Source organism: Pygocentrus nattereri, chromosome 5 (assembly GCF_015220715.1).
Source record: "Pygocentrus nattereri isolate fPygNat1 chromosome 5, fPygNat1.pri, whole genome shotgun sequence".
In the NCBI taxonomy this organism is placed as follows: Eukaryota; Metazoa; Chordata; class Actinopteri; order Characiformes; family Serrasalmidae; genus Pygocentrus; species Pygocentrus nattereri.
Genome location: NC_051215.1, coordinates 8,239,568 through 8,262,705, shown reverse-complemented (window position 1 = coordinate 8,262,705; position 23,138 = coordinate 8,239,568). Strand labels below are relative to the sequence as shown.

The 23,138-nt window shown below is 38.9% G+C and overlaps 1 protein-coding gene across 1 annotated transcript in view; it reads right to left on the bottom strand.

Annotated features, from left to right (window-relative positions):
- The window catches only part of cdh23 (cadherin-related 23), a 435,604-nt gene that overhangs the window by 166,441 nt on the left and 246,025 nt on the right, over window positions 1–23,138 (bottom strand). Inside the window, exons 12-13 of the mRNA XM_037538890.1 lie at window positions 10,919–11,068; window positions 6,308–6,466 (exon numbers count right to left, since the gene is read on the bottom strand). Coding sequence (XP_037394787.1) covers window positions 6,308–6,466; window positions 10,919–11,068 — 309 coding nt within the window. The remainder of the gene's footprint in view (window positions 1–6,307; window positions 6,467–10,918; window positions 11,069–23,138) is intronic.

Genomic DNA, 23,138 nt, shown 5'->3' with positions numbered 1-23,138 from the left:
GCATTAAGTGTGCTGTTTCCAGTAAAAACACCATAAAAACATTTAAATAAAGGCAAACAAACATTCATGCATTAAAAAAGATAACTGTTGTATGAGAGGGTTAAATGATCTCAGATATAGTTTGTTCTTATAGATTTGTCCTTATTGCGTGGACTGTAAGGAACATATAGTACTTTATAACACAGTCTGAGTTCTGTAAAAAAAACAAAAAAAAAAAAACAGTAAAATACCATTAATATTACTGTAATTAGTACACCATAAGCAGTAGTAAGCATTGTTTTCGGTGTAAGCCTGCCTGTGTTCTCCTGCTGAAAAGCCTAGCATTTTAAACTGAAAGCTCAACCAACATACCATGGTCTGATGTGCATAATTTATATATTTAGACAAAAATTATAGCTGTATGGTGCAGTTTCTCAGTCAGTTCAATGGAATGTTTGCCACAGTCCTGTAAAGCTTGTCCGACCCTGTAACAACATTTGTGGGAGGACCATAGACAGACAAATTCCGCACGGTATATATATGGTTACACATATGAGCATAAAAAAGCAAAAAAAAAAAAAAGTTTATAGGCAAAATGATCACTATGGAGTCAACGGACATAATGAGGACAATTAAATGAGGAGAACCAATTGAGTGTTTAAAATCTCCCATCAAACTTTTTACAGACGGCGCTTTGAAATTAACCGCTACTCGTTATGAATGATCCAGAGGGGAGAGATGAAACTAAGAGGGAACAGATAGCAAAGAACAAGAGAGCAAGAGTGAGCGGGTGAGAGACAGAGAGAGAGAGAGAGAGAGAGAGAGAGAGAGACTGAAAGAGGCCAGACACAAAGCTGCTGCTACACACTTGTCTCTGTCAGTATGTCTCCAGGGCATTGTGGGAAGAGACATGGATTTACCAGCCTTTTGCATGTAGCAAGTCAAGTGCAAACCAATACCACAGCACTACAACACATTACTCATCCAGCATACACAGAAACAATGGTCTAAATAAGTGCAGAGAGGAGAAGAGTGAGGAGCAAATGGTACTAGGATTAAGTTTAGGAGTTTTTTCTGCAGTTATGTAAAACGCACTTATTTAATTTTATAATTAGTGGCATATGATTTTTTTTATATTTTTATGTTATAAATTGGCAAAAGCAGTAAAAAAAATATTCGTAATTATTATTATTAGTATTGTCTTCCTTTCTGTAAAACAAGACAAGTTGGCACAACAATGTCTGCCCTGTGGTTAGAAAGGCTCCAAAGCCAAACCTGCTTTGTCCTGTGCACAATAGCCACATTTACATGCAACCTAATAATCAGTTAATAATCTGACTAATAGCTCAATTGGAATAGAATATGTCCATGTATACACCTCAGTCGGAATAGCCTAGGTGAGGCCATTCAGAATACAATTTCTGATTACAATTAATCTGATTGGGTAATCCTTTAAATAATCAGTTAAATAGAAGAATAATAGCCATGTAAACGTCTGTACCTGATTACATTTTCTATCAGAAAGTTTAAGGTCGTTCTGCGCATGTGTGTCACGTCATAGTGTGAGTTTATAACGTTCAACACGGCAGAACAGAAACTGGTGTGCAGAGGAGACGGAGTTTCTGCTTGGAAGTTTTAAAGACATCAGAATGTATTCAATTGGATTGGCAAAAATCTTTGCATGTAAACACTGGATCCTCTTACTCTAGAGTCACATGTGAGCTAACACTGCTGTATACTGAACTGACATCATAAGCCTGGCAGCCTCACCAAAATACCCCACACAAACCAGCAAGCTTTGTCAAATGTAGTGTTTACGTTGCTTTGGCAGCAGCAGAGCACATTAGGAGTGGCTGATGTTTTAATATGATAGTGTTGAAGTTTAATAGTGGACTTACTGTCATGTATTACTTCCTTTCAGTGTTACGATGTTCATATTTTGGCTCATTAACGACCTTGTAATTCAGACGATCCCGTAGCATGCAGTAGGAAAATTGAGGCAGGACATGCAAATGAGTTTGGAACCTTTTTGTGAAATACAAGGTGTTATAGTGTCATTTTTAAAAAAAAATCACATTAATTTTTGTCCTACAAAAGTTCCATCTTAGAAGTCAGAGTTCCTAATATAGGATGGACGCTGACTACTTCAGACTGAAAAATAATGCAAAATAATAACATTCTTTTGCTCTCGTTTTGGCGGTCACCCAGACCCCCCAAACCCCAACACGGTGTGTCATATTGAACTATACTGAGGTGAAAGACAATATATACATCTACGCACTTAGAAACAATGGTTCTTCAAGGGGTCAAGGGTAAATAAAATGGTTCTATATAGAACCATGAACACTCAAAGAACCTTTTGCATGATTAAAGGATGATTAAATTGTGAAAGCATTCTTCAGATTGATGGAGAATATGTTGTACATGGTTCTACATAGAACCTTCAGTAAAAGGTTCTATATAGCAGCAAAAAAGATTCTGTTATTGTTACAAGCTTGACATCATGACAATAGAACTTTACCCTTGAATCCTTGAAGAACCATCGTTTTAAGTGTGTAACTGGCACATCAGACCGCTCATGATCATCCTTACTCTGTTCTCTCATTCAGCACATACTTTACGCAAATTAACTAAATGGTGACCATTCAGACTGTTGACATGTGGCATGTTAAATGACTGTGTCACGTCCACAGTCTTAGGGTGGAACTCACACTAGGCAGTAGATACAATGGTTGATAAAACATTATTTCTATATCAGATGACTTTTTTTTTTATTTAGACTGCTTTTGGGTTCAGAATGGGCCTCTATCTCTGCATATACCCCCTCTCTTTGAACCTAGACCTGCATGTCTTTTAGCAACACACCCCTAAAGTAGACAGCTGTTGTCAAGGGAAGTAATTTGGCTCACTTCAATGAAAATACACTGTTAACTTAAACAGTGCAAGGCTAGTGCAGATTTTGAAACTCCTCTCCAAAAGTTTTTGCTACACTCAAATTATTACAAAGTTCAGATCTCTGTGTTATTACTACTGGTTCTAGTAGGTAAAGTCCTGAAGTCAGGTAGTGCTGCAGTCCCAAGCTCCTATATTCCTGCATTTTAACACTGGGTACCTTAATGATGCAGCACCAGTGGCTGAATTTGGGTAACTGCACGACCATACCTTGCTCAAAAGGCCCAGGATAAAACAATGTTAATTAGCTAGATACCTGCTGCTTACCCCTCTAAGCAATTCAATTCCTAGTATTACTATGATAGCATCCACGAATACTTTGTGGAAGCATATTTACTCACAAGCTGTCTATAGCAACCTTTAATGATTAACACTTTCTTAGCAGATTAAACAGGCTTTTCAAATCATTTATTCATCTGTGACATACATGTAAGCAATGTAGGTAGCAATATGAGTAAACAGTGTTCATAGAACAGCATCCATGATTCCGGCTGTACCAGCTTTGCAGGGGCACCACCAAGGTCACCACATTGTCAATAACTGTGATTATGTTTAAAACCTAGATGAGCATATTGCTGTAAGTACTGTATTCTGTTATTTCCAAAAAGTGGTTGTTCTAGTGATGAAACATATATTTCTCTTTAGCGCAAATAGGCCAAATAATCACACTTTTTATGGCCTGCTGGTCAACAATGTTAGAAACACTGTAATCACTGTAAAATATGATGTTCCTGGCAGTGAAGAATAGTGGATTTAACAAACAGGGTTTTGTGAATGATGGTGCTGAGCAGGACCTAAAAGAGTTGCATTTATTCTAAACTCTAAGCTCAGCAGCTACAGACCATGGCCATTACAGAATGTTCCTTCAGTTCACATGTCTAACTGTCTAGATCCAGAAACCTGAGAGAATGGGGGGCTATGGACTGGCTAATGTATGCACTACAGGTTGATGTACGGTTCTCCCAAGTTCCATATTTTCTTGATTTTTTTGATGATACATTATATATATATATATATATATATATATATATATATATATAGACAGAGAGAGAGAGAAGATGTGATAGTTTCATTTAGAAAATCTTCAAAATGTGTACAATTTTTACTCCATTAACTTAGCTGTGTATTTTATTCAGTAATCTTTTTTGAAGCATTCATTTTGAAGCAGTATATTATTGCATGCAATAACTTGTTAATTATCTCTTAATTTATTTTATGTATTCTGCCTCAAGATTAGATCATCACTTTTCAAATGTGAGGCTTTCTGGATCACACTTCATAAATGATTTGAATTATTTAAAGTTCAGTAGCATTGTGTTACAAACAATTTATACATTTTACACACACACACACACACACACACAAATACACACACACACACATATATATTTATATATATAAATATATTGCATTTATCAGAAAAATGTCTCTGTGCAAGTGACACTATGAAAGATAATGAGCTGGAGGGCAAAGAAAAGAGAGATGTACAAAACATATTTGAGACATATTTTAAATATTTAGTGTACAAAATAAAGAAATAAGAATTCAAGGTTACATTAACAAATTTCCTTTGGGATTAATAAGTTAATAAAGTATCTATCTATCTATCTATCTATCTATCTATCTATCTATCTATCTATCTATCTACAATCACAATTATTATAATTACAACTAATGACATAACCTATAACAATAATTAATCATAAAATCAATTGGAAATATAATTAAATCACCCTGTTACACAAATGGACGCAGAGCAAACCACAGACGCCAAACTGTTACAGATATAAACACAGAGCAATTGCTCACAGGCAACAAAAGTATAATGGATGATGATTTATTACTGTAACATTTAACTGGACAGAAGCTGATCTTTATGGATTTGTCTACAACACAATGTGTCCAGGTCAACCAAACTCTCCGCTCTATACTTCCATCCACACAAAACCCGCACTTTCCACACCGGACAAGGACAAGTGGAGGAATTAATGAAGGAAAGTGATAAGTTGGAGTTATGAGCTGCTCCGCGGTACGTGTTGCCAATTTACATTATTTATGGTTCACCCGGCCGATATTAAAAAGTGACCTTTAATTTACTGAGCGCAATCCATACAGGCTAATGAAAGGAATTCCAGCAGACCAGAGAAATGCAGACAAGGCTTATGGGGGATAGCTACCGATGATCGCTTAAACACTAGTGAATATTATAAGTAAGACCACCAAAATGTTGGCAAACGAATGGAAGGTGTGTAAAAGTGTTGTTCTCCAGGGCTACTGGGTATGTTCTTTAGCCCAAGGCACTGTTGTATAGTTAATACCTGCTCATTTGAATATTTCCCAGCTGCCTCTGAGTTGGGTTGTTTACTGTTTATGGTTCAAGTGTTTTGAAACATAGAGCAGGGGTCTGTCTCACAAAGCATTTGCTGCTTAGCCAGCTAGCTGACCGCAGATCCATTTTACCAAGCTATATCACCATGGCAACTTACGCTAAACACAACCAACTACCTACTTCAGGGTAAAGTTTGGGATCATAAACAGCTTTTGGACCAATCAGGATGAGCTTCTGACTCATCGGGACAGTCTTCTGATGCAGGTGAAGCCCACTGGTCCTTTTTCAGGACACATTTGTTTTTCCCTGGCTAAACTGGCACATTTACAGAAATGCTAATTAATATGCACGGACCCTGTAAATCTAAACCGAATAAACTTCTTTTATTGGCTTCTTGAACAAGAAAATGTATGAATGGGAATGTAAGTCACACATCAGGAATGCTTTATCATGATTAAATATATCAATAATAAGTGCTTACAGATCTGAACTGCACTCTGAATGAGCATGAATCCTAAAAAATGATATGATAAAGGCATCCAACAATAAAGGCAGCTTCATGCGTCTTGTATACAGTGATAGGAGACACTGTACCACATAGAAAGCCCCAATTCGTCACTCTGATCCATTTTACTATTGATAGCATGGACACTCTGTAACTCCTCGGGTGGCAGAAAAGTTTGTGAAAGTATGACTGTTGAGTCGCTCAGTTTGATTGGGTTAATTCTGCTAAGTTAAGCTGCTTTGTGATAACATTGTTGTAAAAAGCGCTATACAAATAAACCTGAATTGAATTGAATTAATAATTGAACATTCACTGCAGCCCTAGTCGGTACCTCTGTGGTGCAGAGGTGTTTTTTCACTAATACAATTTGGCTAATGTTTGCTGCCCAGGTGCACAACAATGTAATTTTAAAATGTGAATTTTTTACAACCAGTCTTGTGGGGCTCCCTGTTTCCCAGGCCCTCTTGCAACATTGGCCCCTCCTGCTCTCCTCACCAGAGGGGAAGCATATTATAGATTCACATTCATGAGTATGTGTTTACCTGTATCTGCAGCAGAGACGTTCCGGTCGGCGTGCTCTCCAGTAAGCTGATGTTATACAGCGCCCGGCTGAACACCGGCCTGTTGTCATTCTCGTTGATCAGGTCGATGAAGACTCTGGCGAAGCCCACATGTTCAGACAGAGACTCGTTGGCGTACAGCTGGAAGTCAGAACAGCAGGGAGAAAATCACTCTCAGCAGCTACTTACTATCAATAATTCATTTGTCTATATAGCTGATTTCATTACGATGGTGCTTGCTCTACGCTAGGCTGTCATTATAATGAATGATTCCATTTATTATGTGACCAGTGACTTTGAGGGGGGAAAAAAGAGAACAATATGACTGAACGCTTCTGGAACTATTACTTGGAAATTAGTATCCACTGAAATGTATTACATTGCTCTAATTTTATATTACTTAATTTGTTTTTGCTCCATATCCTGCACTATATTTAGTTTGCAATAATGTACATATGTATGTATAGAAAAGTTCCTCTAGCTAAATACTGCAGATTTATAATAAAGTGAGTAGTTGAAGCGTGTAACATTAGCATAGACATGCAGTTAGATATTCATACGGTTTTAGAATGTATAAATTATTCAGGTGCAGTGAGCAAAATTTCATTGCGACATTCGTCGAATTCTGTGCGCTGCTTAAACTCAGTCAGGGACAGGGTGAGGGACTCGGCCACATAAATAGCTCCGGCTCGCCCGAGATATTGTAGAAACCTACAACAACAAAACGTTAAGGGAAAAAAATCTGATTGTATGCTGTGTTCGGCCTGGGGAAGACACATTATTTAAATGCATTTCTCTGCCTGTGCCCAGCAGCACTAAGAGCAGCAGTGTGTCAGTTCAAACAAGAGGAACTATTGCTCCAGGCTCTGCTCCATTCAGTCAGACTAAATAAGCAGCAGAGAATGGAACAGCATGAGCAGCCACAGAGCAACTTGACTACTGCCTCCCTTTGAGCAAACACAAGAGCTTTAGTTTCTTTATTTGGATTATTTTACAAGCTCCTTATCTGTTGCAAATCATCTTTATCAGATTGAGATTTAAAGTGTTTTGAATTTTTAAGGCCTTCCGAAATCAACAGTTAATTTTGCACATTTTTTGCGACTTCCTAGAGCACTGTCCTGCTTCTGATTCAGATTTCAGGAGATATTTCTGATGAGATTAGACGCATGATAATCCACTTGCTCAGTGAAGGAGGAAGTCAAAAGAAAAGTGAAAAAAAAAGAAAAAAGGTTCCAAAACTGGAGTTCAAATAACGATTAAACGCTACAGAGAAAATGGGACTCAACAACGATGCAAGACCTGGTAGACCACCAAAACTGTGCCGTCATATAAGCAGCACTTTATTTCATGCTTTCATCATTGACAGAATCAAGCTCCACTTTTGCATCAGATCTGAAAAAAATCCACAGGTGTTTCTGTCCATCCTTCCACTGGGAGAAAACAACTAGCACTCTGAGTCTGAAAGGATGTGTAGCTTTTAAAAAGCTTATTCTGGTGTTCTCAGAACAGACTGACCACCCCAGAATCCAGACTTCAACATCACTGACTGTGTTCGGGATTACTTGTGTTGTAAGAAGCAGAAAATGCAATCAGCTACTAAGACTGAACTTTGGAGGTGTGGAAAAACATCCCTGGAGATGTTTTTAACCTTTTACCAAGCCACTGGTCCACTGGCAGGCCCAAAGTTTTATTACACTCTTCTATAACCTAAGAAAGGCTCCACTAGTTTGCACTGGATTCCGTGTAATTCATTAATAAAAACCCTTAGTATGTAAAAAGCCTGCGACGTTAAGGGGTTGAAAACCTGAAAGCGAGTCTAATGAAAAGAATGGAAGCTGTAATGAAGATAAACAGCAGCCAAACTAAATACTGAAACATGCTGATGTTACATTTAATTGTTAAAGCTTCTTTGTAATTCTTTTCTTTCTAAATAAAGTTAAAAGGTATTTGAGCAAGATTAAGATGTTTATGCAAGCAACTTACATCATCCCATTTCTCAGCTTTAAAAGATATAATTCATTATAACTCTGTTTGACCCAGACATGCTTTCCAACTTAAATAGAGAAAATATGTTAATCAAAATAAGCATGATTAGTGAAAAGAGGCTGTTTCAAATATTTTTTTTTAGACAAACGACTAAGATCAGCATAATAAACTTTAAATATGTATTTATATGCATTAAATAGAGCACATTTTGTATAATCTGTGCATAAAAACAAACAAACGGCTCTGAATGTATATGGGGGATATGGACTCTCATTATTCACTATAGGAACACTGAGTTAAAACTAACCCCACCGTGTGGTGACCGTACTTTAGCCTGGCTAGCTTTCACTGAGTTGTTTATATGGCCATCAAGGGTGATTACAATAACAGTTGTGAAATCTGTGGCATACATTAAGTATTTCTGTGACTTAAATGCAAAATTAAGTAGTTGAAAAACACTAATGAAAAAAAATCTTCATTGTGAATCTTGAGAAAAATCTGTCTGATTGCTGTTAACATGAACTGATGACATGCTTTGAGATACAGGAGCATGAGAAAAAGCACCTTCAACTGAACATTTAATGTTTTTTTTTTACCCCAGGTTAGGGTGTGCTCCTCTCTTCCCTTGTAAGGCTGTGACTTTCAATTATATTGGTAATAAAGTAATCTGTTGATTATTTATTTATTTTTTTTTTAAGTTTTACATTAAACTTTTTCAAAAAGTTTTACTTAGACACCTATTAAAAAGCACTTTGGCAAAAAAAGCATTCAAACTGTTGTGTACAAATACATATCACCATAAATAAATATAAATAACCATAATCATAATAATTGAGTTACCCCTCCTCAACTGTCCAAACTCTAGAATATATTGCTGACACATGTAATAGAAATCTATATCATCTATCAGATGAATTCACAGAGTGGTTTTTCAGCTACTGCAACAGCTTTCGGTCTTGTTGGATAAGAGTCTACAGCCTTTGGATGTGATAAGGCTAATTTGTTCAGGGCATTTGCTGAATACTGCCTGCAACAGTCAAACTGCATAACAGATTTCAAATGGAGGTGAGCTCTGGTGTGTGGTCCTCACTGTGACATGATCTTTTTAATATTCAGACCACAGCACTGAAGCTTTGGCCTGTCGCTCGGGCCCACTGTCCCTATGAAAGATGAACGTTTTCCCTGAGGTCAGTTGTGTTTTAGCAGGGTGAAGGATGTTCACTCTTTTCTTGCTGTCGTAAAAGCTGAATAGATTGTCTGGCCTTGTCAAAAACAAGGATGTAAAGAGGCACCTGCAACTACCACAATGCACTTAATAGATGGTTTGACAAGGAACTGGCTTGTTCACTTGCTGAATTTTATTTCTACTTGTTGATTTTAAAATGAACAGAACTAAAGAGGTGAACCAAAGTCATTTATGTTCTATTTTCATTTTTTGCCTAAACTAAAACATTCTCAATTGTGTTTGAGTTTCAATATTACTGGACATTAGGAATTATTGGGATTTCTACAGAGTACAACCAATAAACAAAAAAAAAATTATCATGAAGTTCTTTTGTTTTCATTCAATCTCATCATCTTTGTCTTCATCTTTGGTAGTTGGTGGCCAGCATTTTAGTAATATAAGATACACGTATGCACCCCCACCCCCCGAACCCCAAACTCTGCAAAGGCATTCGTCTATAGAAACTGTTGTGAAGTTAAACAAACAGAATGTTGACAAAAATCCCATTAAAACTAATGACAGACTGTTGGATTTTTGTCTAAAAATGTCACCTAAATAGATCTGACCACTACCTAGTCTATATAAATACTGGTCCGAAGAAAGATAATATAATATAATATAATATAATATAATATAACAAGCTATAACAATAAGATAACAAGCAACTTTGTTGTTGTAGTTAATTGAAAATGGGCAGATTACAAATGACAAAAACAGATGTGCCACCATGCTAATGTTAAATAATGTTACATATATATATATATATATATATATATATATATATATATATGTATCTATATATAAAACATATCATTTTCTGTTCATTTTGTTTATTATAAATAGCTTTGTCAGGACTCTTTACTGAATGAGTCACTACAAACTGCTCTGAGGTAAAATTAATATATAAAAATGTCTTTTATAACTTTTAAAATTCTGTGCTTATTCTAAAACAGCCAAAACGTTCATCTGAATCGCTGTTAGCTTGGTGCTAACAGACTACTAGAATCGCATAGGGTGGCTAGCAGAAATTAGCATTATTATAAATTGTATTTCCTTATGTTTGACAGTGTTTTGGCTTTTATGACCCATACATAAGGCTGAGTCACAGTTTCCACAGTTTTGCATTCTGTAAAGCTTGTCCACTCTCACAATCTATGAAACAACACATTTGTGGGAGGAGCATGGGTAAGGTAATTAAGCCCTCGCAGTTCATTGACCCACGTCCACATGTCCCGTCCTTACTGTCAATCATTATATAACTTACATATCAGTTTCATAGTAGTTACTGAATAATTCAAATTCTGAAAAATAACCCTTATGATTAATAACTGAACATAAAGTGAACTATAAACGGCTCACAACAAGAAGTGCAGTTTACTCACTGAAAAGCTGTAGCTCCTGATAGTCTCAAAGTCCAGAGGCACAGCTACACGCACACGGATGTCAGCACGGCCCTGCACGGATGTGGGGGAAATGGTGAAATGGTCCGAATTATTCCCAATTAGAATGACCTCGAACATACTGTTCACTCCCTGAGAGAGAGAGAGAAAGAGAGAGAGAGAGAGAGAGAGATAGGTGATGGATGGATCTTTGAATGACTGCAATATAGATAATTGCACATTCTTCCACTTCAAACAAGAAAGACAATTATGGTTTTAGATCTTTTACAGTAGACATCACCACACAGAGAAAATCACAATGCAAAAAAAAAAAGAAAAAGAAAAAAAAAAAACAAAAGGCTTAGAGGCCCTTTTGACATATTTGTGAATGAAAGCTGTATTGTTTTCATTCACCTCAACTGTTACTTTGCTTTGATTCATTTTAATCACAGAATAGCACCAGTTAAACCTTATGAATCGCAGGCATTGCCAGCAAAAAGAAAAGCTGCTTAAGGCATTAAAAGACTTAAATGAATTATCCCTTACTTTTAAAAAGCATAAACATTTTGAACGGATTGTAAGCTGTCAATCCACTCCACATTTGTGTTGAGGAGACATTTCATTTACACAGAGAATTGTTTGCCATTACTGGCATGATTATGAAATTAGATATAGGAATTCACTCGCATAATGAAGGGAAAAGTAGTAAAAGAAGGTGTAGTCTTGCGGCCTCAATACGGAACAGAAAGCGGGGCCCGGGAAGCGGACTTCGGGACTCATGTCCCGCCTTTATGCCTCTCAGAAGTCGTCGTTGTGTTGTCCACTCTGCCGTCCTCCTCCCACCGTCTCTCAGTGGACTCTCGTCTCTCAGTCTCTTACGTCTCTCAGTGGACTTCGAATTCGGGCTCTGCCTTCCCATCGACTCTTGAGGCTATCATTGAAGCCCAGGGGGTGAGTGCATGGCACACGCACATAATGACCATTTTGACTAGAAATTAAATGAACAACGAAAGGACTTTTGCACAGTACTGTAGGCTCTGGTCATACTTGATCATAATGCTCCAGTGACCACTTGTGAATGGAGCTCAGGACTGAAGGTACTGCATGGATTATTAATGCAACTTATGGACAAATGGAAGAGAAGATGAAGAAGCTCCACAGTGGCTTACATCTCTGCTGTGATGATGTGGTTGATTAGGTGGTCCCTCAATGCTGTTCTGGACACATTGAGACACTTTAATGTTTACATTATGAATTTTACGTGGTCATTTGCATCATTGACCACCTCCAAAGGTGGCCTAAGTGACTGGATCACAGTGTGTTTCCAAGACAGACTGAACATGTACCTAGTGTTCTCCACCAATAATCAGATCACTCCAGACCTCTGTTAATGGTAGATGACAATGAAGCCATAGAAAGTAAATTAAATGTAAACGTACTTCATTGCATCACAACTTTGTAGTTAATAATGCAAGTCTGTAATGCCATTTCAATGAAAGCGCTTGCTAATAAATGAAGTACTTTTATTAGGCAGAGGAAACATTTTTACTATGCTGACAGTCAAGATAGTGCTGGCCAGTGGACAGGGCAAGGACACAGAGTTTCCTAGAGCACACAGTGGACTAGACTGGAAACCAAAATAAACCTCTCAGAGAAGTGTGGGGTTTCCACCGGCTCCAGATTTGGCTTAGCTACAGCAATTATCCTCACATCACATAGAATTGCCCTCATTCCTGCTATTCTCTGTAATTGCATCACGTTGTGTGGAGGTTCTAGTTAGCCAGATGGCTAAATCTAAGCTTAGAATTAGCTAGGCTAGCTTAGCGGCTAGACGGTCGCAACGTACGCGCATATGCGAAAGCTGAAAAGAGATTCCATCAAATGAAGATGTGTCAGAAAGACCCTCATTAGTGTCATTCTCTCTCCGCCTCTCAGATGGAGGAGCACAGAAGGAGAGGTGGAGAGAGGGAGCGAGCGTGTGGGCCTTCGGGGAGAGAGGAGGAAACATATGGCAGCATGAAGAGGTTCAACACATGACTCATCAGATTCCTGACTGTATTCACACACTGTTTTAGCATAGCAAAGAGAGAGAGATACTAGGCCTGAAAATCAGTGATACAGTACTGATTTCAAGGAGCTGGGAATTATAATAATCAATCAAAATAATTGTAGATGCTTTAAAAAAACAGAACTCAGCAGTTTTAGTTCAACAGTGCTTTACTGACTGATTTGAGAAAGAAGGACGCACTGCCATTTCAGCTACTGAAACATTTCCAAGAAAAATGATCAAAAAGGTTTCAAATTTTGGCCCAACATAGGATTACAGTGAAGTGTCCAATTCTAATGCTTAACGAATCAGTTATCAATTATAAGGAAAATGAGAAACTCTGATTAAAAACATTGGCATGTCCTTCACTGTCCTGAACTAACAGAATAAAATGAAAATGTCTAACACAGTAATCAAAGACGATGATCAAAGAGAGCACCATTAATAGCAGGTAGACACAGGACATTTGAAAGTATACATAAGACAGCAAAGCTGTGCGTTGGAAAATACCAGCACTTTTCTAATCAGCAGAGGCCTTCAAGTGAACCTTTGAGCCTTGAGCCACATGGTGCTTTGGTAAGCACCAAAGGAGGTGCTGGGTACCAGCGATGCAGCTTGCCCTTTTTAATAATTAGATACAAAAAAGACAATGGGTCAAATTTAATTGGGTCCACAAAAGTGATAAAGCTTTGGTTGAACGATGGGCAAAACAGGTTATGACACATCAAGAGAAAGTGAGGGGATTATGTCATCTCTGAAAAGCATATAAAAACATGAAAAATACACTTTGCCTGTAATAAAACTGAAGCCCTTTTTTCTCCCACTGAACCCAGCATCTGAAGTCATCTTTGAAAACTGTAGATAGAATACTTGCTAGACGTAAGTGATACGTAAGATTAGATCAAGTAATCTGTTTAACAAATAGTCTAGTGTGGGTGATTAATGTCGCTTTACACCACGACAAGTCAGCACAGACGCATTCAAACCGTTGGAGCAGCAGCAGTTCAAGGGTGGAAAAACAGCCTGCATTAAACTATTTCATGGTTTTAATGAGGAATATTCATCTCTGTTCAAACAGAGTATCAGGAGAGGAGGTGCAACACTCCCCAAGAACTTCTCCCTTACAGATTTGATAGCACTTGAAAACAGGACCTCTTGCTCAATATGCAGAACACCACAGAACCAGGATAGTATTTGCTAGCATGATGTTGTCATTTATCATCAAACCATGACATCATGAACAATCATATTCATGTGTGAGCTTGCTATATTATCGTTTGAATAAAGTTCTCTTCTGTTCTGTTTATTCATTTCATTTTAAGGATATTAGGCTGTTAAGCAGCTCAGTGAAATTCTCTTTACATATTTTAACTCTGTGCTTCTAAACATGCTTGATTTTTAGCGACCTGCCCAAAAGCCACCAACAGCCAGTGAGGGAAGCGATTTGGTTTGCAGTTGTAGTCAAACAGTCCTGAGATGCTACAGCCCCTCAGCCCATCACTAGCCCCTGTCCAAGGCAGTGCACAGAGCAAAGATTCATTCAACACTATGATCAGAGGCTTTGTGAATGAATATCAGTAGTCTGCTCATTCTCTATCTCTGAGAACTCCACATTTATCTTCTCCCAACAACTCTTCATCTTCTTTCACTCTTTCCTGTTGTCGTCTCTCTTTCTTTCAACTGAGTAATCTTTCCCTAATTCTCTCTCTCCCTTATTCTCTGTGTGTGTGTGTGTGTGTGTGTGTGTGTGTGTATGTTTGTGTGTGTGTGTGTGTGAGGAGCGAGGAGACGGGTCAGAGGTTTGCTCTTATCAGAACTCCCCAGAGACAATCCCACCTCTGCGCTTCACACACAGCGCTACATCTACACACACACACACACACACACACACACACACACAAACACACACACACACTCTTCCCCAAATTCAAAAACAAAAACACACATTCAGTACAAAGGCACTTGGCTTAATGAAGTGCAGCGACAATGGCAGCAAATTACAGAACACCCACCCGTGCAAACACACACACACACACACACACACACACACACACACACACACACACACACACACACACACACAAAAATCCCTGCTGGATTCCATTTGCAGACGAAACCGTTCGTGACCACAGTGGAAGCGATTGATCCGAGGAGAGAAAATTGTTTTGGAGTTCAATAAACATTTAACCCGAGGTGTTCCGTTATGGAACAAAACAGCATGGCAAGAGATGAATGGCTTTAAAAAAATGCAAAAGGAAATAAGCAAAGTCTGAACCTTGTTGAAGACACACTGAAACTTCACTTGAGGTTAATCCATGATATTCATCTCTGTTTTTATCTCTCGTTTATGAAAATCGCTCCATTGCATGGCTCTCCAGGCTATGGATCGTAATTAGGGGCACGAATGTAAAATCAGTCGCTTTCAACTGTGAAGTTCAGCTATGCGAAACACTATGAATACTGAGAAGACAAGAGGCTAAAAACTCTCTTCAACACTTCACAGCATGGTAGTGTACGCTGTTTTTGTCTGTCAAGACAGACAAAAACACTAATATTGCAGAGCTTTACACGCCCAGCCAACATATTTTCCCATTTGTACCACTACGTGAAAGTGAAGAAGCAAGAAGGTTTCTCTGCTTGTAAATTTCTACCAGGTGCATAATGGGAAATAATCTCAAAAATCTAGTTGCAGTCCTGCAAATAGTGACCCTGCAAGATACCCAGTCTTTGCAAGATGATAGTCTGTGACTAAACCTCTGTGTCATTGTCAGAGACTGTCAGTGTATGGTTAGCATTAGCTGCATTATGATTGATTGTTGCATTATGTTATGATTGATGTTTCCTTGATCAGCTTCCTCCAGTCCTGCTTTACTTATTATAAGATAAGATACGGCTTTATTGTCATTTGCATCACGTGGTACATGGGGTGGAATGAAATAGTGTACTCAAGGTCCCAGCTAACTCCCAAAAGTAATAATAAACAATAAATAGTAACAGCAGCATGAAACACAGCAGCATGAGTACGAGGTAGAAGATGTACATCTTAATACTGGTAATGTATAAAGTGACATGTATAAAGTGACATGTGTAGGAGTGATATAGTAGAGGCACTGATTCAGGACAGCAGCAGAGTAAGAGAGTAAATGGACATGAAGTGCCATTGCAGTGACGTCTAATTGGAATTTAAGAGTCTTACAGCTTCAGGGAAGAAGCTGTTTCTCAGTCTGGTTGTTTTACTCTTAGTGCTCCGCAACCTCCTACCTGAGGGGAGCGGGACAAAAAAGGTGTTGCCCCTTCTGAAATCCACAATCATCTCCTTTGTCTTCTTCACATTGATGCAGAGATTGTTCTCACTGCACCAACTGTCCAGGTGTTCCACCTCCTGCTTATAGCCAGACTCATCACTATTTGTGATGCATCCCACCGCTGCTGTGTCATCCGGAAACTTTACAATATGACAGCCTGGATGGACGGCTGAGCAGTCATATGTGAGCAGTGTAAACAGCAGGGGACTCAGCACACAGCAGTGAGGGGAGCCGGTGCTGAGGATGATGGTGGAGGAGGAGATGTTGTGGATCCTCACAGACTGCGGCCTGTTAGTCAGGAAGTCCAGGACCCAATTACAGAGAGAGGTGCTCAGTCCAAGTGTATGGAGTTTGTAAGCCAGGGTCTGGGAAATCATGGTGTTGAAGGCAGATGTGAAATCCACAAAGAGCATACGGACATAGGAATCCTTACTTTCCAGGTGGATGAGGGCAGTGTGGACCACAGAGGAGATGGCATCCTCTGTGGATCGCTTATAGAATCAGCATGCAAGTTAAACAAGTGTGGTGATAGCGGGCAGCCTTGTCTTACTCTTTGCCAGTGTGGTACCTGTCGATTAGACACTCTTCTATAGCCATTTTCTTGGTGCTATTCCATAATTTGATGTGGTCAACTGTTAAGGGGTCTGCTGTAGTCAATAAAACACATTGACATGCTTCTTGAACTACTTGGCCTTTTCAATTATCCAGCATATATCAGTAATGATATCTCTTGTTCCTCTGTCTTTCCTAAATCCCGACTGCAAATGCATCTGGCACTTCTCTTTCAGTGTGTGGCTGCAGACTGCATTGAATGATCTTACTGACAAGAATAATCATGGCAAATTCAGCCTGCTTATGTTCCCCCTAATTAGGCTGTATTGTAATTTGCATTTATGGATGATAATGTGCAGCCTTTCAGATGGTCTACAAAGGCAAAGAAATGGCAGAGTGGCTTTATGTGTTTCTTTACAGGCGGTTGCAATGCTATATTTTAGATTACACATTAGCATGCTATGAGTGATTTTTTGTGGTTGTTATGAAGTAAAGGACCATAATACATAGAAACGACATTAAACTAAGATAAAACCATGCTTATCGTAATTTTTAACTGAGAAAATACAAAATACTTGCCAGTTTTTCTTTCTTTTCTCATAACACTCCATTTGGAGTGAGTCTCTGAAAAATCTCAATTTGGAGGGCCATGTAGCCCTAACACTTCGCTCTACCCCTCTATCTCAACAAAAATTGGGACACCCTACCCCTAGACATGAATGCATAAAACAGAGGGCTAAGGGCTGAGTGGTAGGGGCAAGGGGTGAAATGGGATTGGGCCTTACATCTTCAAATTACCAGAGACTCGGAGAAACAAAACCTGTGCTAGAACAAATATTCAAAATATGAAACGAAAATTCCCATTTCACATTTTTTAAACACTACTGTTCAAAAATGTAATTTCATAATTTTCAATAATAGAATTTAATTACCAGTTTTATATATATATATATATATATATATATATATATATATATATATATATATATATATATATATATATATATGTATGCTGTCACACATCCTACCAGTTCTGAGAGACACTTGGACTCCATCTCCCAGAATCACATGGGAGATCACATGACTCACATGACTTCTAACCTTCCCCCATGCTCCAGTCAGTGCTCAGTCACCAGAATACTAACTCTGTACACCTGTCTTGTTGTCATATGACCTATGTAGTTTGGTATATAAGCCCAGGCTTTAGCACAGACTAGTTGTGAGGCATTGTATCTTTCTTGATCTACTCAGTGGTCTTCTATGCATATTATCCTTCCTGTTTATGACCATATTTTGCCTGTTTTTTGACTGACCCTTTTTGGACTTACTGCCTTTTTGTGTTGGATGTCTTTTTTGGATTTGACCTACGCCTGTTTACTGACCATGAACCTGGATTGCCATTCTAACACTAAAGCCTCTTTTTCTCCTTTTAACCGCAAGCATCTGAATCCTTCTGGCACATTACATATGAACCTCCCTGGTCAAATGATGTTTTGTTAATTTTCAAAGTGAAAATAATTTACTCCTCTTCCTCTACAGTGAACAAACTTAAAGAAGCAGGGAATATAATTAGGTTGATCTTGTTCTTGCAGGCAAACAGAAAACATTAACTAAGTAAAGCCTTTGTATAATGGTCAAATGACCAATAGATGACCAAACTATTTCACCATATTTCTCTCCTCTCAATGTAAACTAGGCTGTCCTAATCTTGGGTAAAACTCCCCTGACCAATCAGAAGACTGATGCCCCGCCCACACAGAGCGGTTTCAGAGTCAGAGAAACAAACTAAAGCTAACACACTAACCAAAAACTAGCACGCTAGACCATCTGCGTCTTTCTGCCTGTCACCTGTTTGTTTATCTATACATGGATAGTTTTGGTTTGTCTGCTTCATTCACATGTTGCTTTGTCCGTCCATCCATCCATCTGCATGTATTCGTCCTTTGCTTCACTCCCTGCTTCAGCTGGCAATCGGTTCATTTATCTATTTGTCTGCATGTCCATTCATCCATGAGTTTTTTTCGTCCAGCTACCATCACATAAAAAATGGTTTTAGTTCTGGATGAGGGGCGGAGCAGGCTAGGAGTGTTGGACAGGGCTGTCAATCAAGCTGCTCATTAGCCACACCTACATAGTTATCATATAGGTCTGATTAGTGATTTTAAGCCATGTTTTATCCCATTTGTGTCTTTTATTTTTATTCAAGCTTTGCTGGATGTTAAATGTAGCATTCAAGTTTAGCACCAAACACACACACATCATCTAAACCGCTTATCATTGTGGGTTATGGTGGTGGGGTGCTGGTGCCTATCCCAGCTGCCACAGGGAGGTAGGAAGGATACACCCTGGACAGGTCGCCAGGCCATCGCAGGGCTGGCACCATACAAACAGTTTTAATATTTTACTTCCTGAGACTTTGAATATGGCACTTTTTTGTACATTATAGGGCTTAATTCCCTTATTTTTGTCCTGATCAACTCTAGAGACAGAAAAAAAGAATGCAGGTACAATAAAATGTCTCCTTAGTCTATTTCACAGTACTCCAATCTACGCTCTACAGGTTATTGCTGAACAAAAGAACAGCAATTATTAATAAGTGATTCCAGACGTTTGAATTTGGAGCATTAATACATAATTTCAACTGATGTGTGCAGTCATGTATGGACATTTCCCACATGGCTCAACCAATCAAACTTCAAAATATAAACGATCTGATTTTTAAGCATTACTCATCCAGCTGTTAGTTAAAATATAATTTTTTCTGGACTGTAAATATCCTCCTGGTTCCTTAGCGCATCTAACTTCCAGCCCCTGGGCGAAAGACATGGGCACTAACTAGCGAAAATCTCCACAGCCTGCTTTTCCAGTCTAATTGACACTTTGTAAGTGGCAGACAGCTATGCGGATACACATAAGCTTAAACGTGAAGTAGCTGACTGCAGGACGTCGGAGAACGTGGGACACCTGTCCAGCGCTGTCACTTTTTTCAGGGGAACTCACTGCCCGACTGCTACTTTGAAACTCGCCTAACAAGGGAGACCTTCCTAGGAACCAAGAAACTGTACTGAGGCGAGCAACGAGACGAGAGGCGTATCGGAACCATGCGACGTTTTGGACAATGTGGACACAAAACGTCCATAAAAAGCGTCTATAATCACAACAGCTCACGGCGGCCCGCTAAAACAAACAAGTGATGGAGATCCTCTCTCTCGGCTCTGGATCGATGACCGCATAACGCTGGCGGTTAAAATAACCCCTTGTTTTTTTTTTTTTCCTTTTTCTTTTTTTTGTTTGGAGCTCTTAGAGAGCCATTGTGGCTGATGGGAGGCTATTTAAAGAGCCATCCAATATGCAGGGATGTCAGTACACACTGGCCATAAGGCGTAATTGCCCGTCCATTTGCCTCTGCCTTCAGAGGAAGGATAAAACCAGCCTGTCACCCAGCCGTCAAAGCGCACAAAGTTTGCAGACAAGTCGTGCAGGGAAAGTTTGGTGTGTGCGCGTGTGTGTGTGTGAGCATCTTCACACATTCAAGAAAAGAAAAAAAAAATGGCATATAAGGTGTGAAAGCTTGTTGTTGCAAACGTTCCAGCGACAAAAGACATCTGGACACGCTGATGGAGACGAAGTGTGTTTAAGTGTGAGGATGTGTGTATGTGTGTATGGGTGGTGCTTTCTTGCAGAGACCTGGCTCTCTAAAGTAAATCAACGTTAATCCCAGTAGAAATGCACTGCTCTGTGAGCTGTGAGGAGGGCAAAGAGGAGGCAGAGAGAGTGACCTCCCCCCGCCCTTATCTTTCTATGCCTCTCTTTTTCTCTATCTCTTCTTAATACAGCCCCCAAATACACCATCTAGATAAGGCATATGGCTCTATCACACTATGGCAATCCACACGACACATTGCGCCCTTAAACCCACAGTGACCAAAGTGTTGCAGTGAATTTACTGATTTTGTTTGATATTTTCTTAGTGTTACCTGGATTACACGTTAAGGACAGAGACATTATCTAAATGACTGTTTAGTCAAACTCATCTTAGCATTTGTTAACATAAGCACTTATTCAATTTTTACCAAGTGAGTGTTGTTCCCAAACTTTTGGACTGAAGTGTATGTTACTACCTACCCTTGAATTCAAGGCATTCTATTAAAAAAAAATCTAAAAAAAAAAAAAAACCCTGGGAAGCCTGGTTTAGGATAAATATTCACTTAAAAGGACCCACCTACTGTCCTAAGTTGCCAAGCAACATATAATAATATGATTTTTTTTTTATTTCCATTTTTTAATTAATTCAAACTCCACTTGAATCACTTCCAAAGTTAAAATTTTCCATCACTCACTCAGATTCCACTTAATTCAATTCCACAGTAAACATTTATCATCATCCACTCAAATTCCAGCCTTTTCGATTCCAGAGATAGAATTTCCCATCACACATTCAGACTCCACTTCGCTCAGTTCCAAAGTTTGAGGTTTCAGCCTGTTCAATTCCAAAGCAGAATTCCACCTTGCCTGGTCACATTCCATACTATTCGGTTCTAAAGTTCAAATTCCCAGCAGCCAGTTAAAATTTACCCTGAACTAAGGTGCCTGGAAACTGAGAGACTAGTTGATGTTAGAACCACAAAATAAAGGCAAAAGCACTCCCAGTTAATCTTGAACTCAAAATGAATGTACACCACCGAATGAATCCTACAAACCTCAAATCTCTGGCCTAATGGAAGCTCCCCCACTGCCCACAGCCCACTGACCAAACATGTCCCCTAAAGCTCAGTGCAAAGTCAAAGACTGAACACATTTACACTTCTGCATAATTCTGACTAAATAACACTGAAATAGCTCTAATGCTGACTAAGATATGTCTTAAGAAATCTTACTTTTCCGTCTCTCCATCACAGCTGCTGTTTCAGTCCTCCATTCATCCTGACCGTGGTCCCTCTCTCTGCACTTAAATTCTATCTCTTAACCTTTAGCTATCTATTTAAATGTAATTAAAAAAAAACACACTGATATATGTTATGTGATAAATTACATTTAAGAAAAAGTGTAAAGTTTTTGACCTCTAAATGTTAAAAATGTTTTTATCGTCAAAACAGGACTACGCACAACAATATCTGCATCGAATTCATAGTACAGTAAAATATCTCATATTATACTGGCAAAAACAAGAGTGGTATTGACAAACTTTAGAATCACCTTTGCTTTCTTTAGTGAGATACGAGTGAGAAATAATTATTATTGAGTTATAACATTTTTCACACTTCTAAAGCTAAAACCTTACACCTCATTTCTTGCTCTTCGTCTCCTATTTCGTTCTACATTTTGTAGTGTACAGCTTACCTTCCTGCCTTCTCTCTCTCTCTCTCTCTCTCTCTCTCTCTCTCTCTCTCTCTCTCTCTCTCTCTCTCTCTCTCTCTCTGTGCCTCTCTCACTCTCTGCATTTATCTGTCAGGTTCCATCCTGGCTGGGCGAAGCAAGAATCAATCAGAGTTGACTAGCTCTGGGCTTATCTCCGCCCTCGCTGATTGATTCTGCTCGTTAGCTATAATTTGACGCTCTGTCCCATCTCCTCCAAAGCAAATTAAATCGTAGTAGAGTCGAACGTGCTGCGAGTCCTGCTCTGCTGGAGTGAGAGCGCAAAAAAAAAAAAGCACACCGGGAATGTGTGAGAGTGTGTGTACATGAGTGTGTGTGTCAGTACTGGGTGGCTAGATATGACTAATGGGAAGTGACAGACACATGATGTAGGACTAAAGAGGCTGCTGTTGAACAGTGCTCAGGGAACATCGCTGCTCCACAGCTGCAGCTACACCAGGCAAGAGCGACACCACCACACACGCACAAGAACTCACGGTCACAACTATGCACAAGTTTACACCCTTTTAGTGTTGGATCAGCAAATGAAGCACATCAAACATCAGCAAATCACAGGATCTCTTACTTTTTTTTTTGTGCCAACTATATATTTATACCAAATTTGATGCCGACAAAAATGCCTTAACACTGTACTTGAAGGTTGACTACATAACATTCATTGTTAATAAATGTTTAAATCAACCTTTAGAAAGTCTACATGTTTTACATAATATCAGTATGGACGGCTACGTCATTTTACATTTTACATTATTTACTTATTTTAATGCAGCGTTGTGTGAGGGGTCAAATGGAGGTCAAATGTCTACATTTCTTGCAAGCGCTCACTGATGAACACTGTTTCTAAATGGTTGGATTCTTAGATAAGATACGATAAGATAAGAAAATCCTTTATTAGTTCCACAGCGGAGAAATTCTCAGTGTCACAGCAGCAAAGGGACAGCAA